The 17,384-nt window shown below is 36.4% G+C and overlaps 1 protein-coding gene across 1 annotated transcript; it reads right to left on the reverse strand.

Annotated features, from left to right (window-relative positions):
- Positions 1–259: 259 nt before the first annotated feature.
- LOC120636413 (JNK-interacting protein 1) lies at positions 260–16,365 on the reverse strand. Its single transcript, XM_039907885.1, has 8 exons — positions 16,280–16,365; positions 15,544–15,767; positions 11,238–11,492; positions 9,500–9,700; positions 8,055–8,172; positions 5,390–5,552; positions 3,073–3,254; positions 260–332 (listed from the first exon to the last, which is right to left on the reverse strand). Exons 1-8 carry the CDS (start codon positions 16,360–16,362, stop codon positions 260–262), a joined length of 1,299 nt encoding a protein of 432 aa, XP_039763819.1. The 5' UTR covers positions 16,363–16,365.
- Between the last annotated feature and the right edge of the window lie 1,019 nt (positions 16,366–17,384).

Consider the following 17,384-nt stretch of genomic DNA (forward strand, 5'->3'; position numbering starts at 1 on the left):
GCATGAATATTTGATAAAATATCGGTTTTTGTGAACATTTTCCACAGCGTCTTAGCGTTATTTTCCCTAAAGGGTAAAAAATATGCAAAGAAAAAATTATTTAATAAAAAAATCTAAAGTTGAAATACATAAACTGTTTAGAGAGTACTAAAGAATTAAACGTGTACGAGAGAGATGTCTACGATTACGCTAAGAGACTGTGAAAATTACAATAAGAAAGCAAATTTATTATTCTTAATGATATTATATGTACTTAGCTTTACTCTATGTAAATGTCCTCGATAGGATATGCAGTTTCGATGAACTTCTGGTAGAACCTCTGGAATGCTCGCCTGAAACAAAAACATCACAACATTGATTGTGTTACATAGATAATACGTTCAACTAGCGACAACTTTTTCAGTTAGAAAAATAAACTGCCAAGTGCGAGACCAAGTCGCGTACCAAGTATTCCGTACATTGGAAGAAACGTATAATTTAATTTTGTGTTTATCACCCAAACTATTTTACTATACATAAAAACATACTGCAATAGTTACTCATAGCTTTTATTCTTTATACTCAGTCTCTTTTTGATATTAATGTATATGTTTGTAACCAGTTTAACTTTTTAATTTTTTTCGACATAATTTTACTGGGGTTATTGTGACTTATTTAATATAGATAGGTTTTTAGGATAGGTACTCGTATGTCCTAAGCGGACTTTTTTTTTTAAATGGCCAATGTTTTTTGTAGTAGTATTTATGCATGACGGTTTATTTAATAAGTGCATGCCGCGGCATGGATGGTGGATTTCTCCGTGCTTGCTTAAAATTCAAATTTTTGTAGGCTGAAATCATATTTTTGCCGAAATTAAACATAACATACTGTTAATTGGATAAAAAAAATTGGTAAAAAATTTAAAAATCGGTCCCATAATGATTTCGAAGACCATGCGGTACAAACAAACAAGCAAACAAACAAAAAAGTATTTTTTTTTTACAAAAATATATTATATATTCTAAATTAAAATTTATAATTTCATCAATCTTTACACTCCACACCAAGCATATATTCAGCAATCTACTCTCTATGCACGTCTTGCTCCATGCCGCGCTGTATAGCTATGGACAATTTTTGGGCCAGGTTAGGGGAGAGGGGATCACAGCTTTTTTCACCCAATCTCCCGGATGAAAACCTTAGTGCTCCCACCCCAGCAACCAGTTGTCTCCACTGAAAATGGGACGAAGAGGTGGCAGTCCAGAAGTTGGGCATACTTTAGGTTTTATTTTGGTAGCAGCGCTGCGCTAGTCTCTCTCGCGGTCTGACCAATACCTACTTACTTATGTCACGTCCCATAACAGGCATTTGCCATTTTGCCAGGGAACGAGTGTCAGACAATCCGAACGTTTGCCATCTGTGCGTGAGCTCCATGGAATCTTCTCGAGCAACGACTGCAGTTTACAGCGTGATTACTATTGGCTTCCATAGCTCACACATCACAACCCAGTTGGAAAACCTCACACGCAGTGCGTCGCGGTCGAGGAGAGCACCGAGGCGAGGCGATGGTAAATTCTGTAACCACGCTCCGGATTCTGGTCTTAAAAACGCCTTTAGTCATGCCTACACCCGCCGCATTCTTTATAATTTGCAGCAAAGTTGCCACCACCAACATGGCGTCCCATTAGCCCTGTGGAGCCGGTACTCGAACTCAGGATCGTTCACGCATTCAGTGCATTGGAATCATATTGAATTTTCACTGTTTCACTGTCCACAGAGAAAATGCTACCAACAAGGCTTGCAGCTCCATGCACTGACGCAAAGAAGGCCGGAATGCCCACATCTTGAAGAGTATCCTGGCTCCACTAGTCCTCCATCAAGGTCTGATAAAGAATGGACTCCAATAATGGATTTAAAAAAACAATAAAACGCTATCCGGATACAACCAAATTGAGGTGGTTCTCAAAACGTAAGTATTTTTTGGCACCGCAAAACTTGACCCAATCTCTCCCGGGACAGCAGAAGAGAAGATAGGAAAACCTTAGCGAAACAAATTGCTTTCGTCAAACTGCTCCCGGAATTAGACCTTCAATGTACGGGAACTAAACCACTGGAAAAAAAACGCACATTTGGATTCGTTCACCATACGTTGGTCGCGTTCAACTAACTTTGGTTATTATGGTTTTGACCCTTTTTGAAATAAGTTACGAGAAAGAAATTTAGACGACGAACTTTAACATCATTAACAGGTATTGCAGTATATTTTTGTTTTAAAAACTGTGTTTAACTGTTACTGACCTCAATTTCAATACTATTATTTATTCGGTAATGGGATATAGTGTCCTTTTACCGTTTTCATGATAACATTGACTGAAAAAAAATAAAAAAACTATTTTAGAATTAACAACGCGGACCCTTTCATAAGATACTCCATTTGCCCTAGAAACCATATTTTAAAGATAAAAAAAATAAGATTTACTCGCACTTGGCCTTTTTTTTTCTTTCGCAAGTTAAACAATAAACAATGTATCAGATGGTAAGTTTTTACTATTTTGGTTTGGAAGGCTCTACAAAATTATGTAACTTACATTTTACTTCAATCCTTATTATAAAATAATATAAATGATAGTTTAAAGTGCTTTAAATGTATTGAAAACTACACACGGCCCACTGGCCACAATCTCAAGACGGCTCCACCAGCATATTTATTATCAGCAAAGACGGGTTGTAGGGTGAGGTGGCGGTAAAAAGAATGAAAACTACGGTTTTGTGGTTGTATCCAGTGGCCAACAAATAAATGTTTGCGATGAACTGCGAACGTAAACTAGTTAAATTGGTACAGTCATGGGTGTACCCAGATTCTGGTCTGGGTAGGAGGTTTTTTTTAAAGGGCACTCTATAATCGAAACTGAAGCCAAAACTGTATTTTTTTAGTTTATTACTTGGCCTCCATTCATTTTAAAGAGAGATGGTACGTTTTCTGCGAGATTTCCAGGGAGGCAGCTGTCCTCACCCTCCCTCCCTCCCCCCTGCGTACGCCCATGGGTACAGTACATTAGTAATTTAAGTAAAATAATATTTGAATCTTCTTACCCTACAGCTTCAGCGACTGGTCTCGTAGATTCTTGTCCTCTAAATACATGGCAAGCAAATCTCTGCAGTGTCGGATGTTTAGTGATGAATCCCAAATAACGGTGATCTCGGGGATGAAACGCGCAAAACGACACATTTTTCAGTGAATAAAAGTAGTCAATGCAAGGACTGCTACGGGTTCTCTGGAAAAGAAAGAAATCATTTTATAGCATTTACAACGTCCATTGAACTGAAGATCGCTGTTGCATTCGTATAGTTAATAAGGGAAAGCATCATTGGATAATTCTATAATACGCGAGTTAAATAATATTAGTATCCATCAATCTAATCCAAAATCTTCAGATGACTGATTGAATTTATTTTCTTTTTTGCCCTGTGGTTGATCAGAATACGTACAGTTGTCGTCACCTCTTTCTGCGGGTAGCACACGAGGCGAGTAAGAGATTATGATGGAGATCGGCCAGCACTGTTCTCTGTGCTACTAGTTAGGTACTACCATCTACTTCGATCACCAAAAAAGTATGTCCAGCAGGGTTATTATTGGGTTATTAACTCTCGTTCGAAGAGGCCTTTAGCTTTAAATAAAAAATGTATACTAATAATTTAAGCGTTAAACACTATACTACCCAATACAGTATTAAAATGCGAAAACTTATAACTGTGATATTGATAAAAAAGAAAAATGTACCACAACAGAAATATTAGTTATTTACTATTTCACCTCCATAAAAAAATGTTTATCTTTCGCCCTAATTAAGAGTTTGGTAGTTCTGGGGTCACCAGATGCACAATTCAGTTAGTCATATTATATACAATATCAAGAAAATATGTCGTGTCTAATGAAAATGGTCCCAAAGTCCCATAATGTCAGGATCTCATACGTTGGAGCTGATAGCGCAGCTGCGTTAACTTTTTATCTCGTATCAACAGAGGTCACATCCCAGATTAGAGTTAAACACCATATTGTTATCCAGACTAACCTAAGGACTAAATCAAGGCTTTATACCGAAACAATTTATTTAAGTAAACTTATTATTTTTAAATATAACTTTTGTTCCAACTATAACAAGGAAAGTGCAGTCTTAGATGAAGATATTTGGTCACTATGAAAATGAGTTAATATCTACAGCTTTCTATCTTGTGAGAGATGACAGAGAAGAGCCTGCTTCCAAGCAGCCTGTCGTTAAGAAATTCATCAATAGTCTAGGAGCCACGATTGATTAAATGTGTTTTAAACTTAGGTAAAGGTAGATCTAATATTACCTTCGATATCATGTTAAAAAATAAATAACCATCCCTACAAAGGATTTCTGTAATATTCTCAGACGATAATAAGATGTCATTAATTTAGGTCTGTTTCTAGTATATCGATTTTTTGTTTAAAATTACTAAAGTTTTGTTCAATAAAGATTAAATAAATAGAATTATTATAAATATATTGTTAAGCTACTGTAAGTATACCTATTTCTTTATTCGCGTGATCTTAGTTTATATATTCATCGGGCAGCTCTTATGTGTAGAATAAATATATTTTCTATATCAACTGCTCTACTCCATAAAAAATTTCATACCAAATCACACATTACACTATGGAAGTATGGCATTTCAACATCTGTAAACTGTCTAACTTTTTTGACAGCATAAGCAGATGAGCTGAGCGAACCAGCTAGTCTCTCGATATGGACACCCCTCTTTTACATACAATCTAAGTTAACAATTTGGGAAATTCTCAATTTTTAATGATTTCTCCATTAATCATTACTTTTTATTAACTTTCTTTACATTTGGTAAGATAAATTCCACACACTTTGTTTACTTTGCGTTCAAAACTAAGTTATTAACTGTAAACCAGTGAGTAGATGCAACATAGCACTGCTTGCACCGTAACAATTGTCTCTACCTCTGTCAGTCTTACGAATTAAAGATGTATCATCTGCAATGAAAACAATGTCACAAATGGTACTGACATGACAAGGACCTCAAATTGAGCCCTGTGGGACACCCATTAAAGTTGATTTACACTGAGACAACGTTTTTATGCACATACCCTTTGTGTTCTATTACTAAGGCCTAAATAAGAATGGCAGCAAATATGTTCTTATTCTTGATGGATTTAGTAAATTTACCAACTTAGATAAACTGCTACAGAGATCAATGAATATAAAAATATTGGTTATATGGTGGAGCCATTATTTTGATCTTTCGAGAAACACAGTAATAAAAAATTTAAAAAATAAGTATTCTCGATTAAAATATAATCAACATTGTAATTAATACTTTTTTATTTAAATTTTTAGATTAAAGATTTACAACTTACATTAGGCTTCGACCGATCAACCATCCGTAAACCCTGATCTGATACTTCTAAAATACAGGGTTGTGTCCCTGGCTCTCCACTGCTTTCCCCTACGATTTTCTTCACCGCTTGGCAAACTACTCCTGTACCTTTGTGTGCTAGTGTTTCCACAGAGCCCATGTACCTGTAATATTAAAAAAAAATATGTTATTATATCCGCTTTATATAACAGCGTTCTATGTTTCATGATCTCCCTGGTGCACTGATGAGTGCTGTCGTCTTAAAAGTGGACATCACGTTTGTAAGATCTTACACAAAAAATAATGTACTGGCAATAAAGATTGTGTGAGTTGATACCGATACATTAAATTCCACATACTCAGAAATTAAATACCTAAATTACCATTGCCGGTAGGATGGAAACTAGACAAACTTGACTGAACGATTACAAAGCTCTCTAAAAACAAGGATGTTCGTTACCAACTCACTACAAAGGCCTGCAATAGATGCGCAGGAAGTCTCCATGTGTTTATTGGTGGGAACGGGCGAATATAACAGAACTCTGTACCAGATGCCTTAGGAAATATACTAGGCATAAACGGTAGAAGACCTGTTAGTCAAAGTTAAGCAAGACAAACAATTTTACAAGTTAATAAGAGTAATACAAGTCCGCAAAACTAGTCCTACAAGGTCTAGAGATCTAAAGATGAACAGAAGAGAGAACTTTGCGATGAAGAAGATATACATGGATATTGGTTACAGAGCAGTGACGAAAAATTGCGGAGAAGTCCTTGAGTTTTAATAGGGACATAATACTATTCGTGGTCAAGAATTTGTTTCCGCCGAACAATCACTGAATTCAATCAGATGCTACAAAAACTTGAAGTAAACACAGTGGCGATAAATATCGCAGCAGAAATCACAAAGTAAAAAAGGCGAGAGGACCTGAGCTTTTTTATTCAAAAGTGGTTCATGTAAAGATCAGGACCATTTGGATTTGGTATTTACAAGAATATTCTCTCCAGTCTTAAAAATAGTCTAGTGTTACTTTAAAAAGTAAACTAACCATTACACGATTCAACTTCATACAGACCTGTCAGCTACGGAAATCTAAATGGAGAGAACCTCTTCAAACCGAATCGACGAGCTATTGCCAGATCACGGTGTTATTTTAGGAAGGCACACCCAAAGTTGATTGTGATCAAAAGAGTAGTTAGAACGAGCATGGGGGCTAAGAAGGTTACACTCAAAACCACGAAACTGTGTGCCTTGATTTGTCTAGCCTTAAAAAACGGTTTTATGTATACTTTATTTGTTAGTCCCAGAAAGAAAATAGCTTTGGAACTATCAAAGGACGCATAAAACATGTGTTTGGTTCTAGTTATCAGGAGGATAGGTTAATTAAACTTTGCTTTGAATTGTCCCATATGTTTTGCTGATGATCTCGCATTAGCAGTCTTGGCCAGAGCAAAACGGCCCTCATAGCTATGGCATACGCACAGCGCTGGTAAAAATCAACGTGTGTGTGCGGGAAAACCATCTGCCTCTAGCGCCAGAGAAGACGAAAGTAATCGGAAGCGGGAGTCGGGAGCTAAACTCAATGGAATGTAACATCATTTTTTTAGCTTTTTAATTTCCAAATTATGAAAAAAACACACTTCCCATTGGAAATACTCCAATTGAAAGCGCTTCAACTGAAAAATGCCAATTTTAGAGCAATATACCACAATTGACGCCTATTTTAAAAAGTTTCGCATACAGAGCCTTGCGATTAGTGGATGAACGGTGATACGGACTCCCAAAAAGTGATTACACGCAAGGTATCCAGAGAAAAGAATTAGCAAAAATATGGATTGAAAAAGCGAGCAAGCATTTAAGAGATGTCACTAAGAAATGTCATTACGTCAAGTCTAGTAGTTCCCTGTGAGCCGGACACCCACTGCCAGGCAGAAGTCAGTTGGGAGTTTTTCCTCTTCACTAGAAAAAACTGTTAGCCCGCTACCATCTTAGACTGCATCATCACCAGGGGATATTGAAGTCAATGGCAAACTGTAGTGGATTAAAAAAAATGGTAACTCTGGGATTTGTGAACCTGTTGAAGTTTTACTGTTGGGTAGAGCTAGAGAAGCATATAGCTTAGTGTCATCACGTTGCACGATGCAGGAAGATGGCCTTTAGCAATTGATATACGGAATTAAATCCCTGCCAGATCGGCTGCTTAACGTGCTCCGCAAGCCGCAGTGTTTGGCAGTGCCAATTATCTAACGTCGGGCTGGTAACGAGCATTTATATGGAAAGAATATTTAACTACGATTGTACACACAACGCCATCTAGCTCCTAGTTATAGGGACTAAGATAACTGATGAATATTTTTATGAATAATATACAGATAAACGCCCAGACACAGAAAAACATTTATGTTCATCGCACAAACATTTTTCAGTTGTGGGAATCGAACCTCACACCCTTGGACTCAGGGTCAGGGTCAGGGTCGCTGCCCACTGCGCCAATCGGACGTCAATACTCAAAAGTTTTGTATTTCCCACCCGGAAATCAATCCGGATATTTCGTGGTCTGTAACGTACTAACCAACAAATTAATCCACTGTGGATTCATTATTATAAGTTAATTTTATCAATTAATCTATAACAAGTTAATAAAAGGCCACTATTTGGCATAACTTACCCTAGTAAGTATCTTTCTCGTTTAACTTTGGCATTTGCGGGGTCAAAATCATTGTAATCCATGTCAACAGCATAGGCTGAAGGAAATATACCTTGCTGGCCTGTTCGTAAGTTTACACCTGTAATTAAACAATATAACAAAGTCCTTTAAAACGTTAACTTAAAGATGATAAGTGCTGCTAAATAAGGTTGAAAGAAAAACTATTATCATAGTAATCTTTGTATTTCCTTCATCACATCAACCCATTCAGATCACGGGTCTCCTGGCAGAATGAGAAGGGGTTAAGGCTGTAGCTACCCAGTGGCAGCTAGCCCAGTGCGGATTGGTGGACTCCACACACCTTAGAGAACATTACAAGAACTCACAGGCATGCAGGTTTCCTTCACGGTTGAAGAAAGTGATATTTTATTTAATTAAAACGCACATAATTCTGAATAGTTTTTCGAGCTCCTACCTAATGCGCTATTCCCGCATCCTATTATTTATTATATTGTATTTCCTTACAGTGAACAAAATATATGTTATTATTGACTATATTTCTTATTGTATCCACTTTACACGTTCAAGTTTTATTTTTAAATAAAACTATAGTAAAATACTTTATGATATCGACACATTAATGAGTGCTTCAGTTGTTTTAATAAATGTTATTAATATATAATTCGTACTGCTTTTTGGTGGTGCAAGTGAAGGTTCTAGCTTATCGTGTAAAATACTGAATATAACTATTAACGTGCTCTTAATAGCGCTTTTAAAGACTATTTTAGTCAATAATCGACCTAATCCAAAAGCTTTAGATGACACACAATGAGGGTTCATTTATAAGTATCGGTATTCGTTAAGCAAGCGTTCCTCGGGTGCTTACCAGGGCAATCTCGATAAAATGTTCACCCTTTTAGTGTTAGATTCCAAGGTTTAGAAGATTCTATGATAATCTAAGTTTATTTAAGTTAGGGCATTACAATCTGCTTAGGGTAAATAAAATACTTTTAAAAGCGTGATCTGAAGACACCTCTAGGTGGTCGATTTTTTTTTTAAATTGTAAGCGGATGAAATTACGGGTATTTGAACATAGAGGTAAGTGTAGGAATAGGATTTAACTTCTTAATTCAATGTGGATTCAAAAGGGGATCCTGGATTAGTTAATACTAATTGTCTGGGGTAACTTTATACGATTTAGCTTTCTTTATACTAGTTTTTGCACGCGTGGAAAAATTGATGTATATAACTATATTTGTTATTCTTTGACCCCTGAACTTAAAAAAAAACATGTGGTTCTCTTGAAAAACAAATACAAATCTATCCCACGGAAACTATAAATTTTTCGGAGTAAAAAGTAGCTTTTGATATGTGGATTATATTCCTGATCCTCAGTGCTAAATTTCATCTTTAGATTAATGAACCTCGATTCAAACTAGCATTTATAACATTAGAAGAGATCTAACCTTCACACCATAAATCTTCAGCCTCCTTTTGCACGTAAATAGGATCTCCAATTTCAACTTCTATTTCATCGTGGTGCCTTGGATTGAACTTGTGTAAACCTCTGTGCGTGGCTTCTAACATTTCCAATTGGCTGTGTGGAACTGTTGTCATGTTACCAGAGAAGTTGATGCCACTGATACTGCAGCTGGATGATGGTGATACTGAAATGTAATGAATACTCTGTATTCTGCTATTTCTCTACAGCTTACTTTTTGGTACGCAGTTAACCTAATGGTACCTTTTATGGCCTAATAAGGTCCTAATGTTTTCTGTATAAATAAATAAAATTGTGATTTTTTTTTGGTATGTCATAAAAATCATTAACATCCATTACATGGCCACTACTGAGCAAAGGCCTCCACTCAATTTAGAGAGAGTTTAAGCCGTAGTTCACCGCACTGGCCAAGTAGACTTAACACGAAGAACTCTGAACTCAATGCTAGTTTCTTCGCGATATTTTCCTTCGCCGTGACATGAAATTACTTAAAAAGCACATAACTCGGAAAAGTTAAAAGTGCGCGATCTGTAGACGAACTATATTTCTCTGAATGGAATCTGAAGTCTAACTCATTAGGCTGTAACCGCTTCACTAATAAGAAAGTATAAACGTTACTTTTAACAAAAAAAAATCTAAAGATTGGGTGGACTGGCTCGTATGACTTTGCTGGCTAAACTTTGAAGCGGCTGGAATGATTTGGAGGTAAGATAGAGACTTACTAGATCTAAGGAGTATATTTATGTTACATCTAGGAAATATACCCCTCAAGAGGTGAAACAGGTTTGGAAAGATTGCATGAGAGTTCTATGTTTTTCAAAGAGGTATGGGCATATAAGCAGATATGGCGAACCTGATAGTAAGTGGAAAATCATCGCCTGTAAACTGACCATGCAAAGTACACGTCCTAAAAAACAGCAACCCGAGCCGTAAGTGATAAACGATATGTGCCTATAATAAATCCGGTAACCACGACCTTCAGGCTGGAACACAGTAATGTTGCTTAACAGCAGAAATGAGTATGGGTGATGGTAGAATTCTCCGCACAAGCTCTGTCACAAAAAACTTTACTTCCACTCAAAAAGGTAGGTAAAGGCAGGTTTACCTTAAAAGTGTTAGGTGATTCATAGAGAAAAAAAAGTTTCACGAACTCTTGTGTTGTCTAACGACGTTAGGCGCCGTCTGAGGTTACGATACCGATCCGGCGGTTCACAAAGTTTGGGGGACTCGTAAACGGACACTTAACAGTTGTAAAAATTACAATTCGGTTTTTTTTAATAATTCTAAAGCTATAGGAAAAACGAAATTAGGTTATATGAGTTGCCTAGTGAAAATCGATTCATCATCATCACATCAACCCAATACCAGCCGACTACAGAGTACGGGTCTCCCCCCACAATGATAAGAGGTTAAGGCCGTAGTCCACGCTGGCCCAGTGCGGATTGGTCGACTCCGCACACCTTTGAGAACATTATGTAGAACTCTCAGGCATGCAGGTTACCCGCTTCCAATCGGAAAATCGATTGGTGAAAGGTAAACGCCTAGGAATCTTCTATGGTTAGTTACGTTACTTACTTAAGAAATGTTTTGTCCGTCGTTAATAAAAACGAGCAACCGTCTCTGGTGTATATCTCAAAAAAATATCTTATATATTTAAGAAAGCACATACGTGCTGAGGCCATCAGGTTAAAAATGGAGCTTACCATTTTGCTGCAAAGGTGTCGGTGATAAACTCTTCGGACCGGTATCAATAGGGGAATGTGCAGTACTGTGCCCACTGTCAACATCTCCGAGGCTCTGTAACCTTTCAGAGTCAGGACTCGAGTCTTCATCCAGGAGGTATCCACATTTCAGTACCAGCAAAGGCCGTCCCTGACACCCTGGTCGTCCAAGAACACCAGTCAGTGCTCCTAATTCATCAGCCAAGGATGCGGGCTGGCCTGATGTTATTACTGTCGCTGGAATTTTTAAGAAATCTTATTAAGCTAGATACAAAATATTAAAAGGTGATGAATAAACTGTAAAATATTTTCGTGATTGCCTAAGTTTTTATACCAGTCAAGTTCGCCAAAAAAACCACGACCACAGGTCGCGTGGTAAATTATTTCAGTGTTCGTTGCTTCAGCGTAAGCCAAAGAAAACAAGAAAGTTTTACCAACATATCATTTTTTAAATCGATTTATATATCTTGTTGATTAACTGCAGAAAATAAGTCAAACTATGCAAAACTTAAAGCGTTTCAGATCAAGCTATTTGATTGAGTCAGAAATAGGAAATAATATTCTTAAGATTTATTGTTTTGTTTAAAAAGTGCTTCTCAACGTATTCTAAGAGCCCACGCTAGTATTTCAACCCAAGTGACCTTCAAACAACAATCATAACTACTAAAAGCAAATTTGCTTACCTATAAGCAAATTTGCAGTTAGGTTTTCTGAGTTATATTTTGGATAAAATACTAAATATTGCTGATTATTATAGATTTACTAGCTGACCCGTGTAAGTAACTATACTAAATAACCCGGTAATTATCTAGCTCACCTACCAGGTCCAGTTTTATTTTCAAACTATATAATACGCGGCTGGGCGTCCCTCTGCATTTTTCTTGCATTTCTATACCCGTCGTAACTTCTAAACATAGCTCTAATTTAAATAATTTAAAGAGGAATTTGCAGGTACATAATCAATTTTAATTATAAAACTATTAATTTGGATAAGGATTAATATCATGATGAATGTCACCATCTTTAGATTTTACCCATTTATGATTGACCAATTATAACAAAAAGCGGTTATTGGGACTATTTTTTAGATTAACAGTTATACATATAGCCTCCCGGACTTTATTGTAGGTAATAAGGATTACTTTAAAGATGTAGTAATTTTTATATATTATCAATATAAAACCGTAATAAAATACACTAAAACCTTCCGCATGAGTCTCTCTGTTCATTACTGAAAACCGAACGAAAATCCATTCGGAAATTTTTCAGTTTTACGCTAAGACAGACAGACAGAAAGTAAATAGCCTTTGTTACTTCCAGGTCCTTAACTAAGCCTATCCAAAAAACCACGTCAATCTAAAACGCTGCTTTTGTTTTGATTTAAAACTGTTTCAAAAAAATTTGAAGTATATACAGGTACGGTAATGGCCGTTGTTGGCGGGAGTTAACAACACGTTTTTATTTACACTAGATCACTTAATTAACTTATAGTTAAAACTGTCTTTATCAGTTATTGATAAATTGTGAAAAAATTGTGAATAATTATTGCACTGGAAATTAATAACGAATTGAGTAAAATTAACATGAGAGTTGCACATAAAAATTAAAATAATACGTATAACAGTCACTGCTTCGATCAGTACACAAATAAAACCGAAAAAAAATGGCCGAAAACTGTATAGTGAGTAAGACAGGAGACCCGCTTCGCGAAGGCGGGAGATCAAAAGACAAAAAATATTCATATCACGATGGAAAAATAGGGGTTGATCGTAGAGGGTTAAAAATTTAGGGTTGTATGTATTTTTTGATGGTGTATTATAAAAAAATAAAAAATTATCTAAAAATGAAAAAAAAAATTAAGGGTGGACTACCCTTAACATTTAGGGGGATGAAAATTAGATGTTGTCCGATTCTCATACCTACCCAATATGCACACAAAATTTGAGAATGTTGAAAATCGGTTTAGCCGTTTTGGAGGAGTTTAACTACAAACTGGGTGCAAGTTCAACATAACTACTCCGTTTCCCCTAAAGAAAAAAAAGACCATCTGGTGGCGTGTGATAACGGCAGATCAGTTCTCAGGGCCCGTCGTCTTCCCACGGGTGTCGTACGAGGCGACTAAGGGTAAGTAACGGAGAAAGGGAAGCAGCGTCCTCTGTGCTACTACAACCACTTTTTTTATTCCACTTCATCTTAGCCCTTGAATGCAATCTTACCTGGTGGCAAGATGCAGTCTAAGATGGTAGCTGGCTAAGGTGTTAGGGAGTATGGCAGTCATACCCCTAGAAATTCAAGAAATTATAAATTCCCAATGCCCTTGCTGGGAATCGAACCTCCTGCTTAAATTTACAGAGCTCAACGTTGGGCTAGGGAGGTCGTCATTAACTTAAAACCATCTACTTATAACTTTTAACCAACCATTGTGATCACCAATCCTTCACCCAGCGTGGTGATTCTGGGAAAACCCTCGCTAGAGGTCTTTAGATTAGCAGTGCACTGCTATAGGCTAGGTTCACTTAATGTTAAAGTTATAATACTGATCTGCGTAGTGAAACAGTGTACGTAGCAAAAAACACAATCCGCCAGCGCTGTAGCAAGAAGACAAGTAAAGTAACTCTATTTGAGTTCTGTAATGGCTGCACTAGACTGTATAAAAGAGCTACAACCATTTCAAAACCCAAAGTCGAGTTACTATTATTACACTGAAAAAGCTGTTATAGGTATATACAAAGGAAAGACATCTAGTCGGTACATAAAATAGGGATAGTTGCAAAGCTCCTAGTTTGTCAAGTTGCAGGCACAAATGACTCTCATTTGTGCCTGCAACGCAGTCTAGACGCGTAGCTACTTGAAAGAAAACAAGAGAGTTGCTGAAATTCAAGAAGATCAAAGCTAAGTTTAAATTATAGTGTACCAGATTATTCAATGCCTAGATTCTCTAAAAAATTATAATCGTCAGTATTCGCGAATGTAATCATAAAATTTTAAGTAAGGCAAGGAAATTCTTGTAAACTGGTTACTGGTTACAAGTAAATTCACGTGACAAACAGGATTAAGTTGCATTGCTTTTACATACTTTACTTTTCAATTGAGTTGAAGTTTTGTACCAATGGATTTGGTGTCTTTCAGAAAATTATTACATTTCGTTAAACATATCCGAGAAACTATACTACACGCCCGCTAGTAGTCACATTTTATTAAGGACTAGCTGACCCGCGCAATTTTGTCTGCAACAAATCGGTTATTATCTGTTTTAATATCTTAAAAAAACTAAGAACCTAATTGCAGCGCCACTTACCGGGTCCAGTATTATTTCCAAACTATATAATACGCGGCCGGGTGTCCCTCTGCATATTTCTTGCTTTTAGCAATTCTATACACGCCGTAACTTCTAAACATAGCTCTAATTTAAATAATTTAAAGAGGAATTTGCATAATCCAGCCAAATAGGTTCATTTGTTGTGGCGTTAAAGCGTAACAAACATCCATCCATCCATCTATACATACATACATCCATTCATCCATTCATCCATTCATCCATTTTCACAAACTTTCGCATTTATAATATTAGTAGGACGGTACGCATGCATTCGTTGTCCCATATGCTTTGCTATTTGCTGTTATCAGTGAAGAGTTATGCCTTTTATCTTCGAGAATATTTATTAGACCTTTCTTAAAATTAGACAATACATGCTTGATAGTATACACTTTGAAATAAAAAAAAAAGAATGATTAAAATCTGTTCAAATTTAACGGAGTTTTGAAGTAAAATTGATAAAAACTTTCATCCCATTTCCCGGAGGAAACTTTTTGTTTATCGGGATAAAAATTAGCCCATATGTTGACACGGCATATCAGCTATCACTATACCAAATTGGATTTAAATCCCTTCAGTAGTTTTCACGTGATGCCCGGACAGACAGACAGACAGACAGGCAGACAGACCAAAATTAAATAAAAATCTGTTTCAGTATCGATTATAAAACATCCCCCGGTCAAAATTTTCAAAATATATTAAATGTTTAGAAATCTTCCAGTTACAGTTTTATTAAAAGTATTGATAAGTATGCTACACTAATTTCTTTAATGTTTCGCAAATTGTATAGCTCGCAAAAGCCTTGAAATAAAATCGTTAAAGGACATAGCTAGATTAAACGCGGAGCGAAATCGCCTTGAATTAAAATAAATAAGTTTTGCGCATTGTTGAAGTTAATTTAACACTTATAAAGGGAAGAATATTTTAAGCGTTGAAATCTGTTAACTGAAAATATGCAATGTAGGTACTTACGTTTTCTGGTTTTTGGGATTTCTGGCAGTTTCCTCCTCCGCCTTTCACCGTTCCCGAACGCTTGGTGGAGCGGACTCCTTTGCGCTTCCGCGGCATCTGCTGCTCCAGGAGAAACATCATCATTTCCAGCATTTCCCGGTTCGGTTTCCCCAGACTCTTCATCCGGAGTGACCTCACTCTTCGGCGACGGAGAATCGTCCTCCAGACCAACATTTGGGACTAACCTAATTTTAAACACAATGACTTTAACTTTAAGTCGCTACCGTTTACAAATTATTTATAATATTTGAAAATGAACGAAAACGAATGAACTTAATAGTACAATTGGTGTATGTGTGAGTCACAGCTGATGAGTATTCCACTTTTTCGGAAACACTAAAACTTAAACTTTACAAGTATTTTCTTTTACTGAATTATCAAGCTTAAATCTATTTCATAGGTATTACAGGTTAATTATAACTATTTTAAGTGATTTGGTCCTCAAAGTTATTTAGGACAAGTGGCGTGTTGTTTTATTATTTTATGAATACACTTATTAGCAAAACTCCGCGTGTGCTCCGTTATCTTGCATTAATTTGTCTAACGAACCTCTATACAAGTATTTTATTAACTTAAACTACTCATCTTAAGTTCGTTATACGATCAAAAGTTAAAGACTAATGCACGTGATTACTTAATGTTATACGGCGAAACATGAATTATAAGTACTCTTTTATTGTTTTATATATACACTTACGAGTAAAACGGTGTGGGTGCTTTAATATGCTGCGGTAACTTGTCGAAAACACGGCGAAATTCTTCAAATTCACTATCGGCCATGTCGTTACACCAGGCACTAGGAGTTTCGAGAGTGCTTGCGCGTCTCTCCGGTGTGAATATCGACCGAAGTTCAGAGTTGTTATGAATAGTGCGCATGCGTGAGGTGGTAGCGCGCGCACAAACAACCCCCTCAGCTGAGCGCTGTGTAGTCTTTACCCACACATAGATATAAAAGTTACTCAACGTCACGCAATTAAGTTTGTGAATAAGTGATTCAGCGGGAAACCCTCGAGAACTTATAAGTTATCGCTCTGTAAATAAACTAAGATATTTTGTTGTTTTTAGTAATCTATGAAATTACAAATTAATTTAACAGCCTGTCAAACCGCTCGGGGCCGGCGTTGTGGGCTATATTTTTCATTTTATTCAAGAGTTGAGTCCTACGCCTATTAATGTTTAAAATACATTAAACTTCCCACTTTTAACATAACAATAAGATTTTAAGAAAGAATACTGCCGTATTTATTTAGATCTTGTTTTAATGAGATAAATAGATTTGCAAATAACGTTATTTTTATAAAAAGTTTGTATGAAATTTATGGCTACTGAGAATCAACCGTAAACAATTTAAAAAGTAGCAAGCACGGGGTTTTCTTTACTGCAACTAAGTTAAGTATCTACCCTTAAAGTTTAGTCTACGTAAATAAATATTACATTAGTAATAAATGTTGTTAGTAATATAGTACACAATTATATCCTTAAATCTACATTGTTATTTTGGTTTGTAATTTTTGTTTTGATTATCTTAGGAAATATGAGCCCCTTCTCGGCTAAATGACTCTCCCAACCTTTTGCCATGTTTCTCTTTCCTTGCCTTGGTTCATCTAATAGTTCCCTGCAGCTCTTTTGATGTCATCAGCCCACCGTTTGCTTGGTCTGCCAACATCTCTTTTACCATCGGGTCCTTTCCATCGTATTATCGACCTATTATGTTCGAAGCGTGATAGTAGTCTACGTAAGCCATGGCAATTTTATTTTTTGGCTACTGATTTATAAAATATTCTTTTGTTTTACTTAAAAAA

This window comes from Pararge aegeria, chromosome Z (genome assembly GCF_905163445.1).
Source record: "Pararge aegeria chromosome Z, ilParAegt1.1, whole genome shotgun sequence".
Taxonomy (NCBI): Eukaryota; Metazoa; Arthropoda; class Insecta; order Lepidoptera; family Nymphalidae; genus Pararge; species Pararge aegeria.